The 26,667-nt window shown below is 46.6% G+C and overlaps 1 protein-coding gene across 1 annotated transcript in view; it reads left to right on the top strand.

Moving 5' to 3' along the window:
• Positions 1 to 23,453, top strand: part of heatr6 (HEAT repeat containing 6) — a 64,888-nt gene extending 41,435 nt beyond the window's left edge. The window contains exons 13-20 of the mRNA XM_085964918.1: positions 561 to 683; positions 3,618 to 3,704; positions 5,192 to 5,326; positions 9,143 to 9,265; positions 11,242 to 11,366; positions 12,577 to 12,673; positions 19,256 to 19,460; positions 22,385 to 23,453. Coding sequence (XP_085821044.1) covers positions 561 to 683; positions 3,618 to 3,704; positions 5,192 to 5,326; positions 9,143 to 9,265; positions 11,242 to 11,366; positions 12,577 to 12,673; positions 19,256 to 19,460; positions 22,385 to 22,950 — 1,461 coding nt within the window. The 3' untranslated portion in view covers positions 22,951 to 23,453. The remainder of the gene's footprint in view (positions 1 to 560; positions 684 to 3,617; positions 3,705 to 5,191; positions 5,327 to 9,142; positions 9,266 to 11,241; positions 11,367 to 12,576; positions 12,674 to 19,255; positions 19,461 to 22,384) is intronic.
• Positions 23,454 to 26,667: the final 3,214 nt, after the last annotated feature.

The following is a 26,667-nucleotide window of genomic DNA, read 5'->3' on the forward strand; positions in this document are numbered from 1 at the left end:
GAATTACAAGTGTTGGCAACACTGCGACCGGTCGGTTAAAGGTGCAAATGATGGGTCTGAGGGAGACGCTTCCTGCACCTATTTATTTAGCTTCTTCCCATCGGGCAGGGCCTACCTATATTCAATGCCTGCCCTGCCTGTACAGTACCAGAGCTGCGACTGGTTATTCACTCAGTGGGGGTGGGGATTGTGCCGTCCTGCCACTCCGTGACGCATTTAACTTACTAATTTTAAATATAAATGTACGCTTTATGGTATTGAATGAAGCTGCTCTGCTAATCTGTTCCACAATGAGTCCACTTTGTGACTGAAAATATAGGATTCCAGTCATTTTTTTTTTTTTAGAGAGAACAAATTTTTGACACAAGTTAAGTCCTCTTGTGGCTAAAAACGAGTAACAATTCGAAACCTTTTTGAGAACAGAAATAACAGTAGAGCCTAAAGTGCTATCCAGCAGAGGTAACGCAGTCTTTGTCGTTTCTGCAGTGTCACTCCGAGGCTCCATTTGTTAGGAATATGAATGGGATTTGACTGCTTTCTCCCTGCTGTTTGTCCTGCAGGTGTTGGCGCTGCTTGTCAAAGGGTACTTCACAATGGGCCAGACTAGCCTGCTGGAGCTGGGAGAAGTAGCTTGCAAATGTATGGAGGAACCGGATCCATCTATTCAACTACATGGAGCCAGGGTAAGGAGAACACACAGGCTAGTTTGGCTTATAAATGTGGTTTTTTTTTTATGCCTTTTGTTCGTAACAAGGTGAGGGATGATAGAGCCGGGAAATGAAGCACACAACTGGAATTTCTGTGGGGGGTTCTCCCGATCTACTACTGTAACTTTGAAGGAAACTCCCCGAGAAGTGGCTTATAAAAAAAAAAAAGGTAGTTTGCATTATTTCTCTGCGGGTTTTGCCGATCTGCCACAGAGGATCAGGGAACCCGTGCCCCCCCCCCAAGGAAATTCAGCACCACCTTTTTGGCACCAGGCTCCAGCATTAATTTTTGCTAGGTCAGATGTCCCAACGACATGCCGCTACTCCCAATTCGTCTTTCCAACACCAGACATCTTTGTGGCCTCTTTGCGTGTGATCGGTAGTTTTGAGCAGCGCCCTTGCCCACTAGGAACTGATTGAGAGTAGGTTATGTAAAAGTCGGATAGCCAGGTGGTGAAGGATAGAATACTAGAGCCTAGTCTTCAGTCGCTTACAAGCCTTTATTTAAATTACATACCGTGCACCCCCAAGATCAGCCCGAGCCTGCTCCCATATATATGAACACAAGACCCAGTTAATACCACCACCTGAAAACAATTAACACCCTTTTGACCTGAATACTATTACAGGAAACTCTTTTTTATCCGGCACCGACGGGACTGGCGTGGTGCCGGTTTATCAAAAAGTCCGGTTTACAGAGAGTTATAGTTAAAAGGTACGAGAGCGCCGTACACAGCCACAAATCCAGGCTTCCCCAGGTGCAAGAAGCCCGGCCACAGACCAAGCATCCCTGTTGCTTAGCAACAAGTGCAGGAACCCCCGACTACACAGCCAAGAATCAAGAAACGGCCACTAATATAAAGAAAAACTTAACTGAACCTACTCCTGCATTTTGCCAGTTAACCGAGATTTCCGGTTGTTTGGGTGCTGGTAAATCGAGAGTTTCCTGTAACAGGTTAAACTCTCATTTCAGGTGGGCCCCTTAATGACAGCAAACCACTTTCATCCCAGTAGTTTTCACTGACTTACTGCAGTTCAGCTCCATGTCTTATTTGTACCAAGACTCGGTGGCATAATCCAGACCCTGAACAGGAACCTGCGCATACAGCTTGAGTGGAGCTGTCCAGTTTTAAGTTTTTTTCTCCTCTCCCATTTTCTCCCACCTCTCCTGAGGGCACAGACTCATGGACGCCTGTTAGTTCCTCGCGTAATGGCCACTGCTTATGTGTGATCCCGAGAGGGTGACCGTTTTGACCATGAGGGAACCACCGATGAATCTGATCTTGTCTTCACCAGACACATTATCCAGCTGGAGTCAATGAGCAGTAAGGTCGCTGCCTGATTTATTTCATTGTCCTGTCCCTAGACCAGAGGTTGTGCTGCCAATTGTCGCCCTCCCATTGCTGTTCTGGGTGAGATCAGATTTAACAACGGAACTTGGTACAGGAAACTTTCTTTTATCCGGCACGGACGGGACCGACGTGCCGGTTCATCAAAAATTCCGGATAACCGAACGCTATGGTAAAAGATAGGGAGAGCTGACAGCTCCGTATAAAGCAATAAACCCTGTTGCTTAGCAACAACTGTAGAACAATGAACACACGTTTCAAGCGTCTCTGTAGCTTAGCAACAGCTGCAGCCACACCCTTGCACAGCACAGATGGAAGAAGGCAAATAAATATGAAGTAAAACCTACTCCTGAATTTTGCCGGTTAACCGACATTTCCGGTTATTTAGGTGCCGGTAAATCGAAAGTTTCCTGTATCTTCCTGGCATGTGTTGGCCAATTATTAACATCATTGGCTTTGAAGATGGTGCCCCCTCTCTTCTATAATCTGTGGACATAAAAGTCTTGCATCTGCCGTGTGTCCTTCATACTTCAGATGTCAAAGTGTCAGATGTATTTAATTTAAAAAAAAGGCAGTCTTTTCATGCTGGTTTCTTCTGACCTGGAGGCAGGAATTTAAGAGCAGCCGTCAATGTACAAAGTTCCCTTACCAACAGCATTTCACCTTTAATTGAATTCCAAATTGTGCCTATTTACTGCAGTTTAGAAAGTTTAACGTAATTCTACCCCCGGCGCAGAATAATGTGTGTTATGTGGTATGCTGTTCATTTTGCTACAAAACAGTCCACGAGCGACGCCAGAGCAGACTTGGCTGTGTTGTATCGAGTTTCTTTTCTGTTAGCAATACGCATACATTTGTGCACAAGGCGTTGCTGGAATTTAAAACAAACTTGAAGCAGATGCAGCATTGCAGTAGTGTGAGGGGGTGCAGAATGGGAGGAATTCAGTCTTGATTTGATCTTTAGCAGATGGGTCTGAATCAACAACAGCCTGAAACTTGCCCGTGCGATGTCGCCTGATTTAAAAATGGACTGGCAGGGAGTTTCCCAGGTGTAGCTCCTGGTCTGTGCTGCATTAGCTGGGGCAACGATTCTAAAATTGGTCACAGCACCCTGGATTAGGGAAGAGGAAATGGACCACAATTCCCACTCTTGATTGCTAAGCAGCGATCCCTCGCTTGGAAGTGTGCTCTGCTAAGGAAAGGACAGCGTCAGGCTCGGCTGTGATGTTCTCCTTAGTCAGATATCCCACCAACACTCGCTGTTGAGGCTCACAGATGAACAATGGCGAAGCACTAGAAAGTGACCACTTCCCATGAACTGTATCTCAGCGAGGGAATCAGCATCTTCAGGACCACAGAGCGAATACTAGAGAGTAAAAGGATCAAATTGGAGAGAAATAATGCACCTTTTCTTCAAAGTGTGTTCCCATCTATTTCTCTCTGATCCTGCCTCCTTCAGACCATGCACCCCCCCTCCTGCGGAGAGAGCCACATCCAACCCTGCTATCGGTTGGCTTATGGGAGCATGTAGTTTGGTGATAACTATGTTGTCTGTTTTCAGCTGGTGGAGGAGATCGGTTCAGGGATTGTCCAACAACATAAACTGGACTCCCCCACACCCCTCAGTCAAAGAGTACCCGTCAGCCAGGTATGTTCTCTTTCTCTCACTGGTCCTGTTTCTGTCATGGATAAGTCTGCTCATTTCATGATTGATCTCATTTGCTTTACTGCTTTTTAAATAGTTGTTGCCAGGTAACCATTTTGCCTTGATAACTTGCTGTGACACTTCAATAGAGAGTTAGAATAAATAGACACCAGTTAAAATGTATTTTTCCCCTATTGAATAATTTTTTTTCCTAATGGTATTGTTTCCCCCAACCCCAAGTTTTCTGGACTAATCGTCTCCCCACCGCCCCCTAACAGTTCTGACTCCCCTACATGGGGGAAAAAGTCCACAGGATCCAAGCCCTCCAGATCAGCACATCTGAAAATTATTTTTATGTGCACCTTGATAGTCGCAGGGCTATTTGACCGTGCAGGGCATCGCAGCCTTGCCTGATCCTGTTCACCTGACAACCCACACAAATGCCCACTTCCATTTGATTAATGAGCAGGATTGGGAATTCTGGCTGATTTTTCCTTTTTCTAAATTGCTCCCACAAATTACAGCATCTCTGCAGCTATCTCAGACCAACTAGCTCAGCATCGACCATGGACTGAACCGAATAGTATTTATCTCTGCACAGCTGCTACGAGAGGCGCGAAGTTAGCTTGGGATATGTCTGCCTCTGGCGCTGCCTCGCTCTGTTAAGGTGGGGCAGCGCCGAGCTGCTGCCCTAAAATGGCATGGCCGAGATCACAAAGTCACTGTGTGGGCAATGGTGGCTGAGAACCAGTTTAACAAAACAGAGACATTATTATTGTAGAACCTGTAAAGAAACGAGAGAGCGCACGCATCATTATCGGGCCCTGAACAGAATCTGAATAATACAACTTTTGATCAGAGATATGTGAGGACCAAAACTCTTCATTCACAGCTTTTACCGCAGGTCGTCTTCTTAGGCAGTCCCTCGGAACCGAGGATGACTTGCTTCCACATTAAAAACGAGTTCTCAGGTGACTGATGAGTCCAATGTGGGACCTACAGTCTCTGTCACAGGTGGGGCAGACGGTGGTTGAAGAGGCAGGTGGCAGGGGTGCTTGGGTTGACGGGCGCTCCTTCCGCTGCTTGCTCTTGGTTTCCGCTTGCTCCCGGCGAAGAGAGTCGAGGTGTTCAGCGCCTTCCCGGATGCTTCTCCTCCATTTTGTGCGGTCTTGGGCCAGGGATTCCCAGGTGTCGGTGGGGATGTTGCACTTTTTCAAGGAGGCTTTGAGTGTGTCCTTGAAGCGTTTCCTCTGGCCCACCTGGGGCGCTCTTGCCGTGTCGGAGCTCCGAGTAGAGCGCTTGTTTTGGGAGTCTTGTATCGGGCATGCGGACAATGTGACCCGTCCATCGGAGCTGATTGAGCAGGAAAGAAAGTGCCTGTTAACTGTAGGTTTCCCAACTCCGCTGTATTTGTCAGATCGTTCAGCGTAAGTACAAGATTTTCCTGGCTATTTTGTCGCACTGAGTTTAGATAATCTCTCCCAACGCAGGTCGTGACCTTTTGGTCCAGGATGTTGAACGGTCCTTTGCCACGGGCGTTACAGAATGACGAGCATTCTACGCTCCAGACCAGCACCTGTGATGCTGTTTCCTCGATTTTACCAGAGGCTTTTAACAGTCTGCCGGTAAGAATGGCTGAGAAATACAATCGGCTACATTCCCTTCCTTGCTGTATTTAGTCTTTACTGTGTTGGGGTAAGACGTGTTCGGTGGTAAAGGCTTGTTGTATCTCCTATTAAAGAAAAAAAAACACATGGTATTTATAATTGTGTCAACACATCTCTCGGAAATGTAACTTTCGATTAAGCTCTCTACAGCCCTCTGGACTCAACATAGAGTTCAACAATTTCAGATCATAACCTGGCCCCTATCACACATATACATATATATATAATTTTTCCCCCCCTCCCACACAGCAGCTGTCCTTCATTCTGCCAGCGCAATTCACACCCCATCTAGAGCCATCCTTTGTTCCTTGTCCTGTCCCATTACCACCTCCTCTCGCCTTGAATATCTCTTAACGTCTCTCAATGTCTCTTAATCTCTCCTGCTTTCTATCCTATCACTGACCTTCCCTTTTGTTCTTTCATCCCCTCCCCCTTTTTCCAGCCCCTAAGCCTGTTCCATTTCCTGCTTTTTTTCCAGTTCTGACGAAAGGTCATCGACCTGAAATGTTATCTCTGTTTCTCTCTCTCCACGGATGCTGCCTGGCCTGCTGAGTTTTTCCAGTGTTTTCTGTTGTTATCTCGGAAATGTGAATTGGTCTGAAGTGCAGTGACTACTGTTATGTAGGTAAATACAGTAGCCATTTTGCACACAGCAAGATTCCACAAACAGCAAGAGATGAATTAACATGTTAACCGTGTTTTTGGTGGTGTTTGTTGAGGGGAGGGTGTTGGCCAGGATATTGGGAGAACTGACTGCTCTTCTCCAACCTGAGCCAGCAGAACAGGCATTGATTTAATGTCTCCTCCAAGGGATTGATGTCTGGCACTCCCTCAGTCCTGCACATGGAGCACTAGCCCAGACTATGAGCTCAAGTCCGAGAGTGGCATATGAACTCACAACTTTGTGATCCAGAGCAGAGTGCTGCCAACTCTGCCCAACTGATGCTGCTACCCTCTCAAAGCAACAAACTTTGTTTCTTTTTTTAGTTCCAGTAGGAACAAGGCTGGGTGAGCTGTTTGTAGTTTAGATGATTGCTCAGTTCCCTTTCGCCTTCACCTGTTTAGCCAGGCTTCAAATGAAACTATTGTAAGAAGTCACACAACACCAGGTTATAGTCCAACAGCTTTATTTGAAATCACAAGCTTTCGGAGCACTGCTCCTTCGTCAGGTGAAGTGGAGAAATGCATAAAGACACAGCTTATATAGTCAGAGAATACTGTCGGATGTTTACAGGTAATCTTTCCAACTGCCATTTATCACACCTCGGCAGAGAGATAATCTCTGATAGGATCTGGAATGCAATGCCTGAGAGGGTGGTGGAGGTAGACTCAATGTGGCTTTCAAAAGAGAATCGGATAAGTACCTGAAGAGAGAAATTTGCAGGGCTACGGGGTGTGATAAATGGCAGTTGGAAAGATTACCTGTAAACATCTGACATTATTCTCTGACTATATAAGCTGTGGCTTTATGCATTTCTCCACTTCACCTGATGAAGGCGCAGCGCTCCGAAAGCTTGTGATTTCCACACCATCAAATGAAACTGGTGAAGTATGAAAAACTGAGTGCGCAGATATGAAATTTCCTATTTTGCTATTTTGGGAAAATTTACACACAAAGGGTATAAGGATAAACCCAGCAACTACAGGCAAGTCAGTTTAACCTTGGTAGTGGGGAAGCTTTTAGAAACGATAATCCGGGACAAAATTAACAGTCACTCGGCCCAGTGTGGATTAATTAAGGAAAGCCAGCAAGGATTTGTTAAAGGCAAATCATGTTTAACTAACTTGAGTTTTTTGATGAGGTAAGAGAGAGGGTTGATGAGGGCAATGAGGTTGATGTGGTGTACATGGACTTCCAAAAGGCATTTGATGAGGTGCCACATAATAGGCTTGCCAGCAAAGTTGAAGCCCATGGAATAAAAGGGTGCAGGGATAGCATGGATACGAAATTGGCTGAGTGACGGGAAAGAGAGAGTAGTGGTGAACGGTTTGTTTTTCGGATTGCAGGAAGGTACACAGTGGTGTTCCCCAGGGGTCGGTACTAGGACCACTGCTTTTCTTGATACATATTAATGACTTAGACTTGGGTGTACAGGGCACAATTTCAAAATTTGCAGATGACACAAAACTTGGAAGTATAGTGAACAGTGAGGAGGATAGTGATCGACTTCAAGAGGACATAGACAGGCTGGTGGAATGGGTGGACATGTGGCAGATGAAATTTAACGCAAAAAGTGCAAAGTGATACATTTTGGTAGGAAGAACAAGGAGAGGCAATATAAACTAAAGGGTACAATCCTAGAGGGAGTGCACGAACAGAGAGACCTGGGGGTATGTGTGCACAAATCGTTGAATGTGGCAGGGCAGGTTGAGAAAGCGGTTAAAAAAGCATACGGGATCCTGGGCTTCATAAATAGAGGCAGAGGAGAAAAACAAGGAAGTTATGGTGAGCCTTTATAAAATAATGGTTCAGGCTCAACTCAAGTATTGTATCCAATTCTAGGCACTACAGTTTAGGAAGGATGTGTGAGAGCCTTGGAGAGGGTGCAGAAAAGATTTACGAGAATGGTTCCAGGGATGAGGGACTTCAGTTACGTGGACAGACCGGTGAAGCTGGGGTTGTTCTCCTTGGAGCAGAGAAGGCTGAGAGGAGATTTGATAAAGGTGTTCAAAATCATGAGGGGTCTAGACAGAGTAGATAGAGAGAAGGGTCGAGAACCAGAGGACACAGATTGGCAGAAGAACCAAAGGCGACATGAGGAAAAACCTTTTTACGCAGCGAGTGGTTAGGATCTGGAATGCACTGCCCGAGAGGGTGGTGGAGGTAGACTCAATCGTGGCTTTCAAAAGGGAATCGGATAAGTACCTGAAGAGAAAAATTTGCAGGGCTACGGGGAAAGGGCGGGGGAGTGGGACTAGCTGGAGTGCTCTTGCAGAGAGCTGGCACGGGCTTGATGGGCCGAATGGTCTCCTGTGCTGTAACCATTCTATGATTCATTGCCCGGGGCTGTTCTTTTGCACCTCCGTCACCAGTGATCACACGGATGTTGTAGCGTCTGTTTCCGGAGTGACGTAGCAGAGATCTGGGAGTACTTCCCTGCCCTGGTGTGTGGCACAGAGGAACTTGAAGGATGAAGGAGGGGGAGGGACTATGACCACCATGGGCACTCCCAGGGCCAGCAACACCCACATGCAAAGGGCTCAACATGGCCACGTAGGTAGACAACAGAATTAAGCATAAATGATTACTGTTCCATTTGCCATTGTAGTGTGCGCTGGGGAGATAGCAGTTTTGCACTTGGACTGTTTACTGTCCAAATTTGCACCGCTATGTTGGCGACTCTACAGCTGGCCAATGTGCTCATGCACTAGGGAGGGTAAATAACAGCCCGCGTTCCTGGTCGCTGTCTAGTGACCCTGCTGTAACGTGCATGTTTGTTGATGTTGGGGGAAATGACCGGATTGTCTTCACTTGAGGAGTCCCCTGTGGTTGAATAGTCTTTCGACACTCACTGTCTAGGCTCACGCACGTAGAACGACCACTTGGGCAAGCTGTAAGAGGGCTGGCGGCCCCTATGGAGCTTTGCCCCAGCATAGCCCAATGCCTTTAGGGAAGAGAACATTGGAAGACTTGCACTGAAACAAGAGAAGAGAAAATTGAGGACTGGTGTTAGTGAAGAAACTCTGGGCTTACAGATAAGCGCGGGCGCGTGTAACTGAGCGCGCTGTTCTGCTGCAGGTTTTAACTTTGATGTAATGAAATGTTTTTGTTAGCATGAAAAGCAGATCCTGTGCATTACTGTGCTGCTCGGACTCAATCACAGCGAGCATCCCCTGGTCAAGGCAGCTGCCGTGCGAGCACTGGGCGTTTACATCCTCTTCCCTTCGCTCCGACAGGTCAGTACACCCTACACTTACACAGTTCATCCTGTCGAATGTTTGATGCACAATCTGCTGTACTCGCCGTGGAGAAGTCCTCTTTGTTCAGCAGGTTACAGGGTGATCGGCTGTGTGTCCACCTGACACCAAAAGGTGCAGAAATAAATCTGTCTCCTGATATTTGGTGCTCCAAATGAATCAGTATAGAGGCAAGAGCCTGAGCAGAGAAACGGCAAGTGCTGAAAATACAGCTGTTGAGATGCTCACGTTAATAATGGATGCATGGGTGAAGAACTGGGGAGAGACTGCTGCTCATGGAATTGTTCCCCTTCAGGAAAAGGGGTGGAAATTAGGGAGCGAGAGAGAGATTAAAAAAAAAATCCCAATGCCTGACAAGTAAAATGTAATATTATGGGCCAGGAGCATTACAGGGATTCTACATAAAATATCTGCTGGTGTACAGCCATTAGTGATCAGCTCCAAACATTGTACTAATAATAGATTTCTGCTGTGCGTTCCCTGCCAGTTATGCATTCCACAGCCCTTGCAGCACATGTTTGACTTTTCAATGTGTTTTTGTACAGTCAGGGATAAACTGTCGGTGTTTCTATGACACACACTTGCAGATATTGAAATGGGAATTAATGAGAGCCACAATTTGCCTTTTGAAAGTACAGATATTGTTTTATTATTTTTCTTTTTTACAATATATTGTTAAAATAAGTTTTGGTAAAATGTCAACACTTGATCTATTCCTTGCCTCCTGTATGATGCTGTATCTATTATGACCTGTTCTGCCAAGTGCAAAGCTGAAATTAAACCAATAATCTGTACACTAGACTGCAATGTCCTTGACCTCTGAATTGATCTTTGACCCATGTAAGCTTAAATGAGATTCTCACCTCCTTCTTTCCTTACATTGTAATTCCTCCTCCCTATTCTTGTTGAAGTCTTGCCTGTTGCCCCTTCTCTCCAGATTGACCTTTTCTGTGGGCACTCCCTGATCCACATGGCTGTCCTGTCGTCGGTGGGCGTGGCTGTGCTCTGTGCAGGGAAGATTGCAGTAAAATGTTTTGACTAACTCGAGCTGAAAGCTTGCCGTAAGAAGTGATTAGAGAGACCAAATGGGGCAGTAGGCTAGACATTGTCCTTTTACCTCTGAGATCTGGGTTTGGATGGGATGAAAGTCTCTCGCTAAAGGAAATGAGTTTGGACTCTCTCAACCCAATTCCTAGTGGATTTGAGTCGATAGCAAAGAAAGAATTTGCATTTACATAGCACCTTTCACAACCTCAGGGTGTCCCAAAGCCCTTTACAGCCAATTAAGTACTTTTTGAATTGTAGTCACTGTTGTAATGTAGGAAACGTGGCAGCCAATTTGCACACAGCAAGCTCCCACAAACAGCAATGTGATAACGACCAGATAATCTGTTTTTAGTGATGTTGGTTGAGGGATAAATATTGGCCAGGACACCGGGGATAACTCCCCTGCTGTTCTTCGAAATAGTGGCCGTGAGATCTTTCACATCTACCTGGGAGAGCAGACAGGGCCTCAGTTTAACATCTCATCCAAAAGACGACACCTCTGACAGCGCAGCACTCCCTCAGCACTGCACTGGAGTGTCGATCTAGATTTTGTGCTCGAGTCTCTGGAGTGGGACTTGAACCCACAACCTTCTGACTCGGAGGAGAGAGAGTGCTACTCACTGAGCCACGGCTAACAAATCGACCCATCATTTGGCACAAATTGAGATACAATGGCAGTCACACTGACAAAGGAAACAACGGTGGCTGATACTCGAGATAGAAAAATTCTTACAGGCATGCTTTTCTGAGTTTGGAATAGGGGGAGCTTCACTCTGCAAATTCAGAAAAGCAATGGATTCCTCATTAAAATGAAATGGTTGCATTTTTTAGTATATGGGCCTGTTGGCTGGAATTTCCTTCAGATTTGCTTTAAGAGGCACTGAACTTTTACTTTCTTCACGTAACAGGATGTGATGTTTGTGGCTGACACTGCGAATGCCATCCTGACTTCCTTGGATGACAAGTCCTTAAATGTCCGTACCAAGGCAGCCTGGTCACTGGGCAACCTCACCGACACCCTGATTGCTAACATGTACGTATCTGTTGTTCCCTTATGTTTGTATCCTGTAACTGCACTGAGCTGGCATGAGTGGCTGAGATTTGTTGATGGACAGAAATTAAGCCTTGACGCAGGACAGCACGGAGGCACAGTGTGTTGGAGCTGCCAGTAGGTACCATGCTACGGATGTGGGTTCACGCCAGCCATGCCCTACACAGTGAGTTTACTGAATTAAGCAATGGTGTCATGCGAAGGCAGAGGCCCAAGTGCTGGTCTGCCACTCGAGGAGGGAAATCAAATTGAAGGGCCTGCCACTAGTCACACTGCCACTACTGCTGTTCGCTTGCTGGTACCTGGTTGTGGTGTGTCCTGGACACTCGCCAGCAGGTTGCCCATGTTCTCAGAGCTCAGGCTGGTATCTGTTAAGGGAGACCAAAGAACCTAGAGAAAAGGGAGGGCAAAAGTTAAGAAAAACAGGAGAGCCTGGGATGATAGTGGAACCTTTATTTTCCTGCTGGTGGATAACGGAAATTGGTGGATAATCGGGAATCGCCAAAATTAGATAGAAACATAGAAAAAATAGGAGCAGGAGTCGGCCATTCGGCCCTTCGAGCCTCCTCCGCCATTCAATATGATCATCGCTGATCCTCTATCTCAATACCATATTCCCGCTCTCCCCCCCCCCCCCCCCCCCCCCCCATACCCCTTGAGGCCTTTTGTGTCTAGAAATCTATCTATCTCCTTCTTAAATATATTCAGTGACTTGGCCTCCACAGCCTTCTGTGGTAGAGAATTCCACAGGTTCACCACCCTCTGAGTGAAGAAATTTCTCCTCATCTCTGCCCTAAATGTCCTACCCCATACCCTGAGACTGTGACCCCTCGTTCTAGACCTCCCAGCCAGGGGAAACATCCTCCCTGCATCCAATCTGTCTAGCCCTGTCAACATTTTATACGTTTCAATGAGATCCCCTCTCATTCTTCGAAACTCTAGTGAATTGCCTGTAGGATACAGTAAGACCCAAGGTGTGGAAATTAAGACAAATATAATACAAAAAATATGTTGTTTTATTTGCTGAATAAAGGAGATTGAAATACAAATAGTAAAACAAACTGTGCAGTGAGGGTACAACTCCCGTGAGGCTTTGTCTTGTGAAAATTTTGGTGGATAATCAGGAAGGCAGATACTTAAGGTTCTACTGTGTTGGTCAGTGATTCACCTGTGTTATCTTTTGCCCCCTCAGGGAGTCCATGGGCCTAGGCTTCCAGGAGGAGTTCTCAGACGTTCTGCTACTCAAGATGTTGAAATCAGCAACTCATGCGTCCAGTGATAAAGACAAGGTGTGAGACTGAGGAACAATAGCCTTTCATTCTTTGTGTGTTTTCCATCTATCGATCCTTCCTTCCTTGTGCATAGTGTGCACTTCCTGTCTCACATTTACTTCCTCCATTGCACTCTTGATATCATTCCTATTGTTATGAACCAGCACTTGCTCCAGCTCACCATGCTCAATGCCATGGGAAATCTGCCAGTGGTGCATTAAAATTGATTGGTCAGCGAGCTCCGTGATTAAACTGCAGATGTCATCCCTTGTTACAGATGCAAAATAATCTTAAAGTGCTGTGTAATTCTCAGCTGCTGCCTGAAACTGACCAGCACGTTACACATTTGCAAAGTTCCCTGATCAAACATAGCTAAAGGCTGAATGAGCTGAGTTTCTGTTCACCTAACAATTAGACTTTGTTTCCGGAAAGGGATATCGTGCCTTCTTACCAGCAAGATTTACAATACATGGTATAGCACATCTGTCTTTATAATACAGCCCCACATCTGACTTGCTCTAAACAACGCCCCAGGAAATATGGTAGTCTATATACAGAAACATAGAAAAATAGGAGCAGGAGTAGGCCATTCAGCCCTTCGCGCCTGCTCCGCCATTCAATATGATCATGGCTGATCCTCTATCTCAATACCATATTCCTGCCCTCTCCCCATACCCCTTGATGCCTTTTGTGTCTAGAAATCTATCTGTCTCCTTCTTAAATATATTCAGTGACTTGGCCTCCACAGCCTTCTGCGGTAGAGAATTCCACAGGTTCACCACCCTCAGTAAAGAAATTTCTCCTCATCTCAGTCCTAAATGTCCTACCCCGTATCCTGAGACTGTGACCCCTCATTCTAGACCCCCCAGCCAGGGGAAACATCCTCCCTGCATCCAGTCTGTCTAGCCCTGTCAGAATTTTATACGTTTCAATGAGATCCCCTCTCATTTTTCTAAACTCTAGTGAATACAGGTATCTATCTTTAATATATTAATTTTTTTACCCTCCTGCCAGGGGCAGTGCTGTAGCTCATCACGTTTGCATCTAATGACAACGTTACAAATTTACAACGGCAGTTTCCATTATAAATGTGGACAAATAAATTTATATTGGAAATATATACAAATAAGGACAAAATGTATGACTTTAAAATGCATGCACTGATCCAAATATTCCCCGCCCTCTAAACCCCGCTTCATCTGAAGATTATACTTAATCTTGATTCACTGTATGCAATACTATAGGAGATTGACTAGTAGATATATATATAAATGTCTTGCATCCAAGTGTCAAAGTGCAAGAAAAAGAGAAAGTCAGAGATTTCCTGCTGTTTTTTTTTTGATCTTGGGAACCTGGCCTCACCCCAGAGCAGGAACCAGCGATTTACATGTGGCTGCCAACCTACAGACATTTCTCTCAACAATTAACCTTGAGTTGACCCTGGGAATGTGTCTCATCTGGGAGGTTGGTGGCCTTGAAGGGACAGGCCAGATTAAATAGAGCTAAACATCATATCTGTGCCCCAAGAACATAAGAATTAGGAGCAGGAGTCGGCCATATGGCCCCTCGAGCCTGCTCCGCCATTCAGTAAGATCATGGCTGATCTTCGACCTCAGCTCCACTTTGGTTGAAGTCATATGGAACATATGTATCACATTTTGTAACACTGACATTAATTATGTTGGACTGAACATTAATATATATTAATGATCTGCACGAGGGAATTGGATGTAATATCTCCAAATTTGCAGATGACACAAAGCTGGGTGGGAGGGTATGCTGTGAGGAGGATGTCGTGAAACTCCAGTACGATTTGGACAGGTTGGGTGATTGGGCAGAAACATGGCAAATGCACTATAATGTGGATAAATGTGAGGTTATCCACTTTAGTGACAAAAACAGGAAGGCAGATTATTATTTGAATGGCAATAGATTGGGAGAAGGGGAAGTGCAAAGAGACCTGGGTGTTCTTGTGCACCAGTCGCTGAAGGTAAGCATGCAGGTGCAGCAAGCAGGCGGTTAAGAAGGCAAATGGTATGTTGGCCTTCGTAGCAAGAGGGTTCGAGTACAGGAACAAGGATGTCTTGCTGCAGTTGTACAGGGCCTTGGTGAGACCGCACCTTGAGTATTGTGTGCAGTTTTGGTCGCCTTATCTGAGGCAGGACATTCTTGCCATGGAAGGAGTTCAGCGAAGATTCACCAGGCTGATACCTGGGATGGCAGGAATGACGTATGGGGAGAGATTGTGTCGATTGGGCTTATACTCACTGGAGTTTAGAAGATTGAGAGGGGATCTCATCGAAACCTATAAAATTCTGTCAGGCCTGGACAGACTAGATGCAGGAAGGATGTTCCCGATGGCCGGGAGTCCAGAACCAGGGGTCATAGTCTAAGGATAAGGGGTAAGCCATTTAGGACTGAGATGAGGAGGAATTTCTTCACCCAGAGAGTGGTGAACCTGTGGAATTCTCTACCACAGAAGGCAGTAGAGGCCAATACATTAAATATATTCAAGAAGGAGTTGGATATATTTCTTAAGGCTAAAGGGATCAAGGGATATGGGGAGAAGGCAGGAACAGGGTACAGAATTTTGATGATCAGCCATGATTTCATTGAATGGCGGAGCAGGCTCGAGGGGCCGAATGGCCTACTCCTGCTCCTATCTTCTATGTTTCTATGTTTACTACTGACTGTGGTGCAACCTAAAATAAATAAAGCCGATCCCCATATCCCTTGATTCCCCTAAAGTCCAAAAATCTATTGATATCAGCCTTGAATATACTCCGCCTCCACAGCCCTCTGGGGTAGAGAATTCCAAAGATTCACAACCCTCTGTGTGAAGAAATTCCTCTTCATCTCAGTCTTAAATGGCCGACCCCTTATCCTGAGACTGTGCCCCCTAGTTCTAGACAGTCCAGCCAGGGGAAACAACCTCTCAGCATCTACCCTGTCAATCTTCCTCAAAATCTTAAATGTTTCAATGAGATCACTCATTCTTCTAAATTCCAGAGAGTATCGGCCCAATCTACTCGATCTCTCCTCACAGGACAACCCTCTCATCCCAGGGATCAATCTAGTGAACCTTTGTTGCACCGCCTCTAAGGCATGTATGTCCCTTCTCCGATAAGGAGAACAACACTGTGCACAGTACTCCAGGTATGGTCTTACCAAAGCCCTGTACAATTGGAGCCCTATACTACCTGTAAACAATGGTTTTATTTGATGAACAAAATTTATTTTAGGTTGCACCGCAGTCAGTAGTGTAATCAAACTGGTGTCCACTCCAACATAATTAATGTCTGTCACAAAATGTGATCCATATGTTCCATATGACTTCAACCAAAGCCTTATATTCTCAGCCCAGCCATGCAACCCAGTTAGTAGATGAGTAGAAGACCCTGTTCATTCCTTCCCAGCAGTAGCTGCCACATGGGGATTAGCTGTTGAAACAACCGCACAAGAGGAAGTCTTTGCTCTTGGAAAAGTATTCCGTATCTCACTACAGATTTAGAAGAAAATTGAATTACATGTAGCCATCTGAACATCGCTGTTCAACGTGTTTCTCTAAAGTATTAGCTCATAAATGCAGACATGTTTTGAATATAGACAACTATAATGAGAACATAGTCTAGATACTCAGGGTATCTATTTATAACGAGATGAAAGAGGGGAAATTCCAACACTGCTTTATTTACAACCATAATTCTGAAATACTGCTATGCATTAAAATACTGAAAGCGGGTGTAGTGCGGTTCACATACACAAATCTTTGAAAGTGGCAGGACAAGTTGATAAGGCTGTTAAAGAAGCAATCTTGGTTCTGCGCTTTTTCAATAGAAGCATAGAGTACAAAAGCAAGGAGGCTATGGTAAACCTTTATAAATCACTGGTTAGGCCTCAGCTGGAGTATTGTGTCCAATTCTGGGCACCGCACTTTAGGAAGGATGTCAAGGCCTTGGAGGGGGTTCAGAGAGGATTTACTAGAATGGTACCAGGGATGAGGGACTTCAGTTAAGTGGAGACACTAGAGAAACTGGGATTGTTCTCCTTAGAGCAGAGAAGGTTAAGGGGAGATTTAATAAAGGTGTTCAAAATTATGAAGGGTTTTGATACAGTAGCTAGGGAGAATTGTTTCACTGGCAGGAGGGTTGATAACCAGAGGACACATATTTAAGATAATTGACAAATAAACCAGGGGGGAGATGAGAATTTGTTTTATGCAGCGAGTTATGATGATTTGGCATGCACTGCCTGAAACAGTGTTAGTACAAGTTTCAATAGTAACTTTCAAAAGGGAATTGGATACATACTTGAAAAGGAAAAATTTGCAGGGCTACGGGGAAAGAGCAGAGGACTGGGACTAATTGGTCAGCTCCTTCAAAGAGCCGGCACAGGCACGATGACCCGAATGGCCTCCTTCTGTGCTGTAATATTCTATGATTCTAAGAGATGGAGGGGGAAGGGAAAGACTAGGATGGGAAAAATTGGGTTGCTTTGTGCCCCTGGGGGGGCGGCGCTAACGGGGCGCAAAGCCCCTAGTGCCTGGGCGCGGTGCTGCTAACATCTCCCGCAAAATTCAGTGGGAGGTTGCGGCGGCGGTAGCCGGTAATGCCCCGCAGCGCTGCTCCGTCATCGCTGTGTGCAGCATCCCGGCCACAAACTTCAGTTGCGCCCCCTGACCTACTGCCAGACGCTATGTCCGACAGGGTCAGGGTGACGTTTTTGCAGCCGCGACGGCACAAATTAAAGGGTAGGTGCAGGTCGACCATCTTTTTTTTGGGCTGCCTGCCAGCACCCTGCCTCCTTTCGCTTTCTGATGCGGGGTGCCGGCTGCCATCGGTCAGCCCGGCACTCCACTTGAGCAGGGCCCCGGTGTGCTCTGTGCTAGGCCCCTCCCCTTTAATCAGGGGAGGGAGGGCTATAATACCGCGGCGCTACGTGCCGACGCTCGTGGCGCTGTTACACGTAGCGCCGCGATATTGAATGGTAGCTCCCCAGGAAGGAGGGGGAGCGCTTCCAGTAACACCCTGCTTCCTGCTTTGGGCGCTACCACTGAATTTATGGTACGGGGGCGCTAACTTTTTCGGGGCGCTAAAAGTAACGAAGTTAGCGCCCCAAAGGAGGCGCGACCGAAATTTTCCCCCTAGGATTCCAAAGCGAACAAAATTGAACCTCTGAAGTGACTGGAAGAAAATTCTGCTGCAGTTTAAAGTAAGTATCTCTGCACATTGACTCATACAGTGTGTCTCAAGAATATTCACAGAAAGAAAGGAATTGTGTTCTTTTGAAAAATATCTTCAAGTTTCCATATAGATTACTTTCACGAGATTAATTCTTAAGATTGTCATCGATGCAGCAGAAACTACTTGAATATTGAACTGACATCTGTCTCGTCAGTGCAGGTCACTTAGAATTGACACTACAGAAACTGAGTAGTGAGCCACCATTTAAATATATTTTCCACTGCTCCTCACTGTACAGCTCGTGCCCATCTAAGCAAGCTTTTTAACCAATTCAATATTTGGCATTTTTTCAGTGACCACGGGGACCCCTGATACGGCCGGTTTTATTTTCGGTGGCTGACTCAGCTTTGCACTCCAGAGCAGTCCCCAGTGGACTCCACAGCTTGCAGAGGCCTGTGTAGATTTTCTCTCCCTTCCTATAGCTCTTCCCTGCGTGAGGCACAGTAGGGAAAGTGTGATTTGCCATGAGGTGACATCCCATGAATTTCTACACTGACTGCATGTAGCGTGATTCTCTGCCCGAGTCCCACAATTCTACATAAAAAGCTTTGCGGTGTATCTGAGCGATTTTTAATAAATCAATTGCCCTCTGCTTGACTGTGGCTAATCTCTGCTCCAAGGTCTCCGTCAAGGCTGCTGTGACATTGGGTGCCAGGAAATGTGTGAGAATGGCCGGGAGGGGTGACTTTCCCTCCAATATTCTCCCCACCCCAATGTTCTCTGTGAAGGGCTTTGTTCGGTGTTTCCACAGCTGTGAACCTGCATCCGACCACTCGGGCACAGCACTCTGCCACTCTGTGCCCAGTTTGGTTTGGTTTGTTACGTCTGATCCCAATTGCGTTTTCGTTGTACTGAATATCATTTTGTCTCTATCATTCTGGTCAGCCGTGGATCAGTGGGTAGCACCTTCACCTCTGAGTCAGAAGGTTGTGGGTTCAAAGCCCACTCCAGAGACTTGAGCACAAAAATCTAGGCTGACACTCCAGTGCAGTACTGAGGGAGTGCTGCACTGACGGAGGTGACGTTAAAACCCAAGGCCCCGTCTGTCCTGTCAGGTGGATGTAAAAGAACCCATGGTGCTATTCCGAAGAAGAGCAGTGGAGTTATCCCCGGTGTCCTGGCCAATATTTATCCCTCAATTAACATCACTTAAAAAAAATTAAAAAAAACAGATTATCTGGTCATTATCACATTGCTGTATGTGGGAGCTTGCTGTGCGCAAATTGGCTGCTACGTTTCCTACATTACAACAGTGACGACACTTCGAATGTACTTCATTGGCTGTGAAGCGTTTTTGAGATGTGTGGTGGTTGTGAAAGGCGCTATATAAATGCAAGTCTTTCTTTCTCTGTCCCAGGTGAAGAGCAATGCAGTGCGAGCTTTAGGAAACCTCCTACACTTCCTGCAGCCTCACCACATCTCCAAGCCCCAGTTCAAGCCAGGAATTGAGGAGTCAATCCAAGCCTTAATCCGCACCGTTCAGAGCGAGGCGACCATGAAGGTGCGGTGGAATGCGTGCTACGCGCTGGGAAATATGTTCAAAAACCCGGCTATTCCACTCGGTATGTACTCTCACTGATCTGGGCCAGCTTCTGGGTCCATTAACTGACCCTTGGAGCTCTTCATCTGTTTTAACCCATTACACCTGAGAATTGCTTGACATTGTCTTCAGTGGGACGTGGCCGGCAGGCTTTGGTTTGTCTCTTGCAGCAAGGATATGTGTCAGTGGAGCAAACCGTATCATAGAATCATAGGTAGAATGATACAGCACAGAAGGAGACCATTCAGCCCATCGTGCCTGTGCCGGCTCCAGTTAGTCCCACTCCCCTGCATTTTCCCACAGCCCTGCAGTTGTTTTCCCTTCAAGTATTTATCCAATTCCCTTTTGAAAGTTACTATTGAATCTGCTTCCACCGCCCTACCAGGCAGTACATTCCAGATCATAAAAACTCGTTGCGAAGAGAAAACAAATTCGCAAGTGACATTCTTCACATGTAAGGTTGGGTAGTGGGCAATGTTCCATCTCATTTTTTGGGGGGCCGCGTGGCCCATTCAGAATTCCGCGCATGCGCGGTTTTTCCATTTAAAAGCAACCACGCAGCTTAAAGGGAATATAGGTAGTGAGTGTTTGCGGGCGATTTGACTGCAGAGGGGATGACACCTGAGTTTTATCCTGCCCTACCCTGCTGCCCACACTCTCACACCCGCTCTTTCCATCAGTGTGTCGCTGAATGGTGATCAGTGGCTAGTTTGTCCCCATCAAAACCCGGGAACACCTGAGAGGCCCATTGCCGTACTCCATCACTGCCTCGATTGAGATCAGCTAACTCGGCACAGACCTGGGATTAAATCTGGGCTCTTCCTAGTCTTTTCTTTATACGTTCTCGGGATCTGGGCCTCGCAAGCCCAGTATCTATTGCTCATCCCTAGAGTACCAGGCCATGCAGTACATTCACCTACTGAGCCATTGAAGGGAGCAGAAATAAATGTTTTATTTTAAAAATCATTATTTAGTCCTTTTAAATGGCTTTTCTCCTTTTATAATTTTTTTTTAAGATGAGGATGCAAACTTTGGGCCTTCAAATTCGAAGTGACCTTGAGGCATGCTTCATGCGGCCTGGCAGTTCTTGGACCGCAATATTCCACCTCACTCGAACTGATTTTATGTTTTACATGTCACATTTGTATTCCCCTTGCACCCGAGCGTCAGCCTTGGTTCGGTTGGTAGCACTCTTGCCTCTGAGTCAGAAAGTCGTAGGTTCAAGCCCCACTACCAGGATTTGAGTAAATAATGTAGGCTTGACTACATCAGAGCAGTACTGAGGCGTGCTGCACTATCAGAGGTGACGACCTTCAGATGAGACGTTAATCCAAGGCCACATCTGCCTCTCCTGCTGGTTCAGGTGGCCGTTGAGGATTCCATGACACTATTCAAAGAACAGGGGGTACTGCCCAATTTTCTTGCCACCATTCCTCCCTCAACCTGTACCATTAAATTTCATCTCATTGCTGTTTGTGGGACGTTGCCACGTGCAAAAATGCTGCATAGCAACAGTGACTTGATTTCAAGGAGATTCATTGTATGTGAAGGGATTTGGTAACTTTCTGAGAGATTTGAAAGGTGCTGTAGTGTCCGCCGTGGTCCAGTGGGCAGCACCCTCGCCTCTGAGTCAGAAGGTTGTAGGTTCAAGTCCCACTCCAGGCACTTGAGCACAAAAATCCAGGCTGACACGCCCAGTGCAGTGCTGAGGGAGTGCTGCACTGTCGGAGGTGCCGTCTCTCGGATGAAACGTTAAACCGAGGTCTGCCTTCTCAGGTGGACGTAAAAGATCCCGTGGCACTATTTATAAGAGATGGGGAAATATCCCCGGTGTCCTGGGCCAATATTTATCCCTCAACCAACATCACTAAAACCAATTCTCTGGTCATTATCACGTTGCCGTTTGTGGGAGCTTGCTGTGCACAAATTGGCTGCCGCATTGCCTATATTACAACAGTGACTACACTTCACAAAAAAAAAAGACTTCATTGGCTGTAAAGTGCTTTGGGACGTCCAGTGGTGGTGCAAGGCGCTATATAAATGCAAGTCTTTTTTCAAAAATGTGTTTTCTTTCCCTGTCGGGAGTTGACTACCATGTTCTGCGCCACCCAATGGTGTACTCAAAAGTTACCAAATTCCTTCGCATACAATGAATCTCCTTGAAATCAAGTCACTGTTGCTATGCAGCATTTTTGCACGTGGCAACGTCCCACAAACAGCAATGAGATGAAACTTAATGGTGCAGGTTGAGGGAGGAACGTTGGTAAGAAAATTGGGCAGTACCCCCTGTTCTTTGAATAGTGTCATGGAATCTTTAATGCCCATTTGAAGTGATAATTATAAATAATACTGTCTGTGGCCACTTGCAAGACATGCTGGTCAGTGGACCTCCAGCTAGGCCTTTATTCGCAGCTCACCCGGCTGTGGGACATTGGCCCCCACAGGATTCTCTATTCCTTGCTCTTCAGCTAATGTAGGCAATGGAATGCTAGTAGGAGGCAGGGCTATCCCAGAATCTGGAGAAAGCAAAAGCAGCCTGTTAAAAATAGGGGACTTGTAGTTTTCAGAGAACTACTGGGCTCATGTGTTTTTTCCCCTTCTTCCAAGTACTATGTTTGTATTCAGCAACTGCCCGTAGATGCATGATTGGAACCAAGAGTTCATTGTGTGCGGAATAGTGGACGAAGATTCACATGCCATCACTCTGTGGTGCAGCATGTTCGGACTTTGCTGAGAGTGTGCCTTGATATTGTGACCCTTAATAAAAGGTCAGGAGGCCCATGTTCGAACGCCACTTGAGGCTGGGGTTGAAGTCTGGGGTCCTGCAGTTTTGGAGTCCAGACTTTGGATTGCCCAAAGGCATTTTTTCCAAATGGTTCCCAGTGAAATAAAGATGTAATGTGTTGGTGTAGCTTTCCTGTGTCTTATTGCGACTGTTCTTTTCAGACTCTGCTCCTTGGGCGGCACAGGCTTTCAGTGCCTTGACTTCAGTGGTGAAAACCTGCAAGAACTTCAAAGTGCGCATCAAATCGGCCACGGCGCTTTCGATCCCGAACACCCGCGAGCGCTACGGGGACAGTAAACAGTTCTGCGAGATTTGGAGCGCGCTGGTGCTGGCCTTGGAAAAGAGCGAAGAGACGGAGGACTTCCTGGAGTTCAAATACTGCGCCAGTTTGCGGACTCAGATCTGTCGGACGCTGCTCCACCTCCTCCACCTCGTCACCGCCGAAGACCACTCCTGCATCAGCAAAACCGTTTCAGAGAAAGGCAACTTAATCCGAACCTTTGTCCAACGCTTTCTGACTTCGGGGGTGGAGGCCGATGAAACGGTGACTCGGACGGACCCACAGGATAGGATCAGGATGTTGCAGAAGGCCTTTCAGCATGTACACAGCCTTCAGGAGGTGCCAATAGATGAACGAGAGCTGGTTGTCAAATATCTGGATGAAATCTTGAAACATTGTGTGGAATCCACAGAACCACAGAGTGGCCTGAAAGATGCTCAGGAGTGAAGAGTTTTTTTTTTTGAAGGACCATACCCGCTTCTGCATGTCTTATGCTGGATGTCATTTGCAACTGAACATTTCAACAGCTACGTCTGTTTAAGGTTTTATCACCGCTTATTTTAAGATTGTGTGCTCCAACGGTTTAGACACTTCCCTTCCACCTCCTGAGACTTTGGGATCGTATTTGGCACAGGCCAATGGGTTGAAAGCCCCATCTGTCTGCGGGCGCTAAGGGTCCTACAGCAAAAGAATCTGCGCAGTTTCGATCCAGGTTCCAGTGGGCATGGGTTATCGAAAAACGTCACACTGCTGCAGTTATGGGGCTTTTCTGAAGTTATAAACCGAGTACAGGGAGCTTCACTTTGTCTAACCTGATGTGGGAGTGCATGATGGAGACACAGGGTGCCTGAGATGGAAAGGGCAATGTTCGTCAGCACTAACATCCTCTCTTGACAAATGTTTTTTTTTAAAGTGTGGGTGGAATACTGAATAAACTGAAATGCCATACACACCACAATATATTCAGTGCAAGTGGGTGGCAGTGCTGTGGAGTGGAATATTTTCCTTATGTATCTAATGACTGCACTGATTACCCTCAGGCTGTAGGTCAGTTAGCAATTCCATTTGTGTTTTGTTTTGATAAACCTTGTCACACCAACACAACACTTCCACTCCTTCAACACCATAATCTCCGTGCTGGAGAAAGCTGGAGAGTGTTGTGATGGCGATCGGATCCCCAGGGAGTTGGATTCAGGCCGCAGTAATGCTGCACAAAGGGAACCGAGAGTGATTCACTCTCAAGTTAAACATAGAAACATAGACGATAGGAGCAGGAGTAGGCCATTCGGCCCCTCAAGCCTGTTCTGCCATTTAATGAGATCATGGCTGATCATCCAAATTCAGTACCCTGTCCCTGCTTTCTCCCCATATCCCTTGATCCCTTTAGCCTTAAGAAATATATCCAACTCCTTCTTGAATATATTTAATAAGTTGGCCTCAACTGCCTTCTGTGGTAGAGAATTCCACAGGTTCACCACTCTCTGGGTGAAGAAATTCCTCCTCATCTCTGTCCTAAATGGCTTACCCCTTATCCTTAGACTGTGCCCCCTGGTTCTGGACTCCCCCGCCATCGGGAACAGCCTTCCTGCATCTAGTCTGTCTAGTCCTGTTAGAATTTTATAAGTTTCAATGAGATCCCCTCTCATTCTTCTAAACTCTAGCGAATATAAGCCTAATCGACCCAGTCTCTCTTCATACGTCATTCCTGGCATCCCAGGTATCAGTCTGGTGAATCTTTGCTGCACTCCCTCCATGGCAAGAACATCCTTCCTCAGATAAGGCGACCAAAACTGCACACAATACTCAAGGTGCGGTCTCACCAAGGCCCTGTACAACTGCAGCAAGACATCCTTGCTCCTGTACTCGAATCCTCTCGCTATGAAGGCCTTCTTAACCGCCTGCTGCACCTGCATGCTTACCTTCAGCGACTGGTGCACAAGGACACCCAGGTCTTGTTGCACTTCCCCTTTTCCCAATCTATTGCCGTTCAGATAATAATCTGCCTTCCTGTTTTTGCCACCAAAGTGGATAACCTTGCATTTATCCATATTATAATGCATCTGCCCAATCGCCCAACCTGTCCAAGTCATACTGGAGTTTCTCTGCATCCTCCTCACAGCACACACGCCCACCCAGCTTTGTGTCATCTGCAAACTTGGAGATATTACATCTAGTTCCCTCGTCTAGATCATTAATATATATTGTGAATACACACGTTACAGAGAGCGCATTTATCCTGGCATTCCACGTTTTTGCTCCTGGCCGTTATTCAGAAGCAGGTTTTCAGGTCCACTCGTGTTCCTGACGTCGGCAGGTTAAAATCACACATGCTGTGCATTTAAGCAGGTTTCAGCTGGAGATCTGATCTCCTAAAGACCTGATTGACACTCTGCAAAGTGATTTGCGCTCTCCACCGGGGCCCCCCGTAAGCTGCTGGAGGCTTCACTCTTTGATTTTGAACGTGCCGATGGTCGCTGATCCGATTTCCATGTTTGCATTCCAGCATTAGTGTTAGAAAGTTGGAGCGCAAAAGCACACTAAGACCACCGGCAGCTCCTTTCAGTGATTGGTCAGTCCCAATCTTGGACTCGTAGCAGCCACTCAAATCCATTCTTGGGGTTAACAGCCGCCGAGAGTTGAGGGACAGGACAGAGAGCGGGAAGCATTTTCACCGGTATACTGCTGCTGGACCTGTAAGAGACGAGACGAATAATTCCTTCTACCCACCTGTAGCAACCATCTGCTTGTCATTGCACTTGTGTTCCCGAGAGGAACAAGGTTTTTTTTTGGGGGGGGGGGGGTCACTTTCTCTGAGTTGACAGAGTAAAACTTTTGTAATTTTCCCTGCCCCCTGCTTCAAAACTGCTTGCTACTAGATAGTCTGGGCTGATGTTACTTCATCAGAAACTACAGGGTAGCTTTAAACGGTCCCCCGATGTCAAAACATCTGTTTGGTTGGGCTAAGCTGTGCACTATGGCAAGTGTTGGGTGATACTCTCACCCTGCTTGAGAGAGCAGGCAGGTTCTCAGTCCTCCACCAGTGCTGCTGTCTGATTGATTGGTCACCAGAAGGCACACTAGATCCCTTCATGCTTGTATTTACCTTCCCTCAGATAAGGCGCCCGGTCTTTGTTTCCTGTCTCCCCTGAGGAACCCTGCATTCTGCTATACAGAGACTCTGGGACAATGGTTACTTCATCAAAAAACGGTGCAACACCAATTTCAATCATTCTGAGCTGAATTTAGAATTATGGCTAGTTCCAAGTGATGCAGTGCTGTATCATTCAATGGTGTGCACCGCTGAGGTACCTGACCTAATACTCTGAGATTGCAACTTATAATTTTTTATTTGTTGCAGAATCTTCAAGAATTGCTGTGCAACTTACTGTAAGACCTGCAGTCATAGATTATTGTGGATAGGTGCAACAAGTTGCAGCAGAGAAGGGGGCCATTTGGCCCACTACACCTGTGCCAGCACTAGCTCCTCTCTTCGTTTTGGATTCTTTTTAAATACTTATCCGTTTCCCTTTTAAATGATGTGTTAAAGCATTCCATGGTCTAGTAACCCTGTGTGAAAATATTGTTCTAACACCGCTGTGATTTTTCTCGTGTTAACGCCGAGTTTAAGTCACCTTGTTACCAATTTGTCAACCAGTGAAACCAATTGTTTCACTTTACACTCTCAAACCCTTTCATAATTCTGAAAATCTCTATTAGATCCCGTACTTAACTTTCTCTGTGGAAAAAGCCCCACTTTTATATGCCACTAGCTGAAGTGCCCGGCGGTGCCGAGGCTTTTTCGAGGGAATGTTGTTGTTGGAAGAGAGAGAGAGAGCGACTGGGGGGAAGAGAGAGAGCGACTGGGGGGAAGAGAGAGAGCGACTGGGGGGAAGAGAGAGAGCGACTGGGGGGAAGAGAGAGAGCGACTGGGGGGAAGAGAGAGAGCGACTGGGGGGGAAGAGAGAGAGCGACTGGGGGGGAAGAGAGAGAGCGACTGGGGGGAAGAGAGAGAGCGACTGGGGGGAAGAGAGAGAGAGAGGGAGGGGAGGGGTGGGGGGAAGGGAGGGGTGGGGGGAAGGGAGGAGGGGAGGGGTGGGGGGAAGGGAGGAGGGGGGAAGGGAGGAGGGGGGAGGGAGGGCGGGCGCGGGAGGAGGGATGGAGGGC

The sequence above is a fragment of the Somniosus microcephalus genome, chromosome 22, assembly GCF_052327205.1.
Source record: "Somniosus microcephalus isolate GS21.2 chromosome 22, FLI_Smic_1.0, whole genome shotgun sequence".
Taxonomy (NCBI): domain Eukaryota; kingdom Metazoa; phylum Chordata; class Chondrichthyes; order Squaliformes; family Somniosidae; genus Somniosus; species Somniosus microcephalus.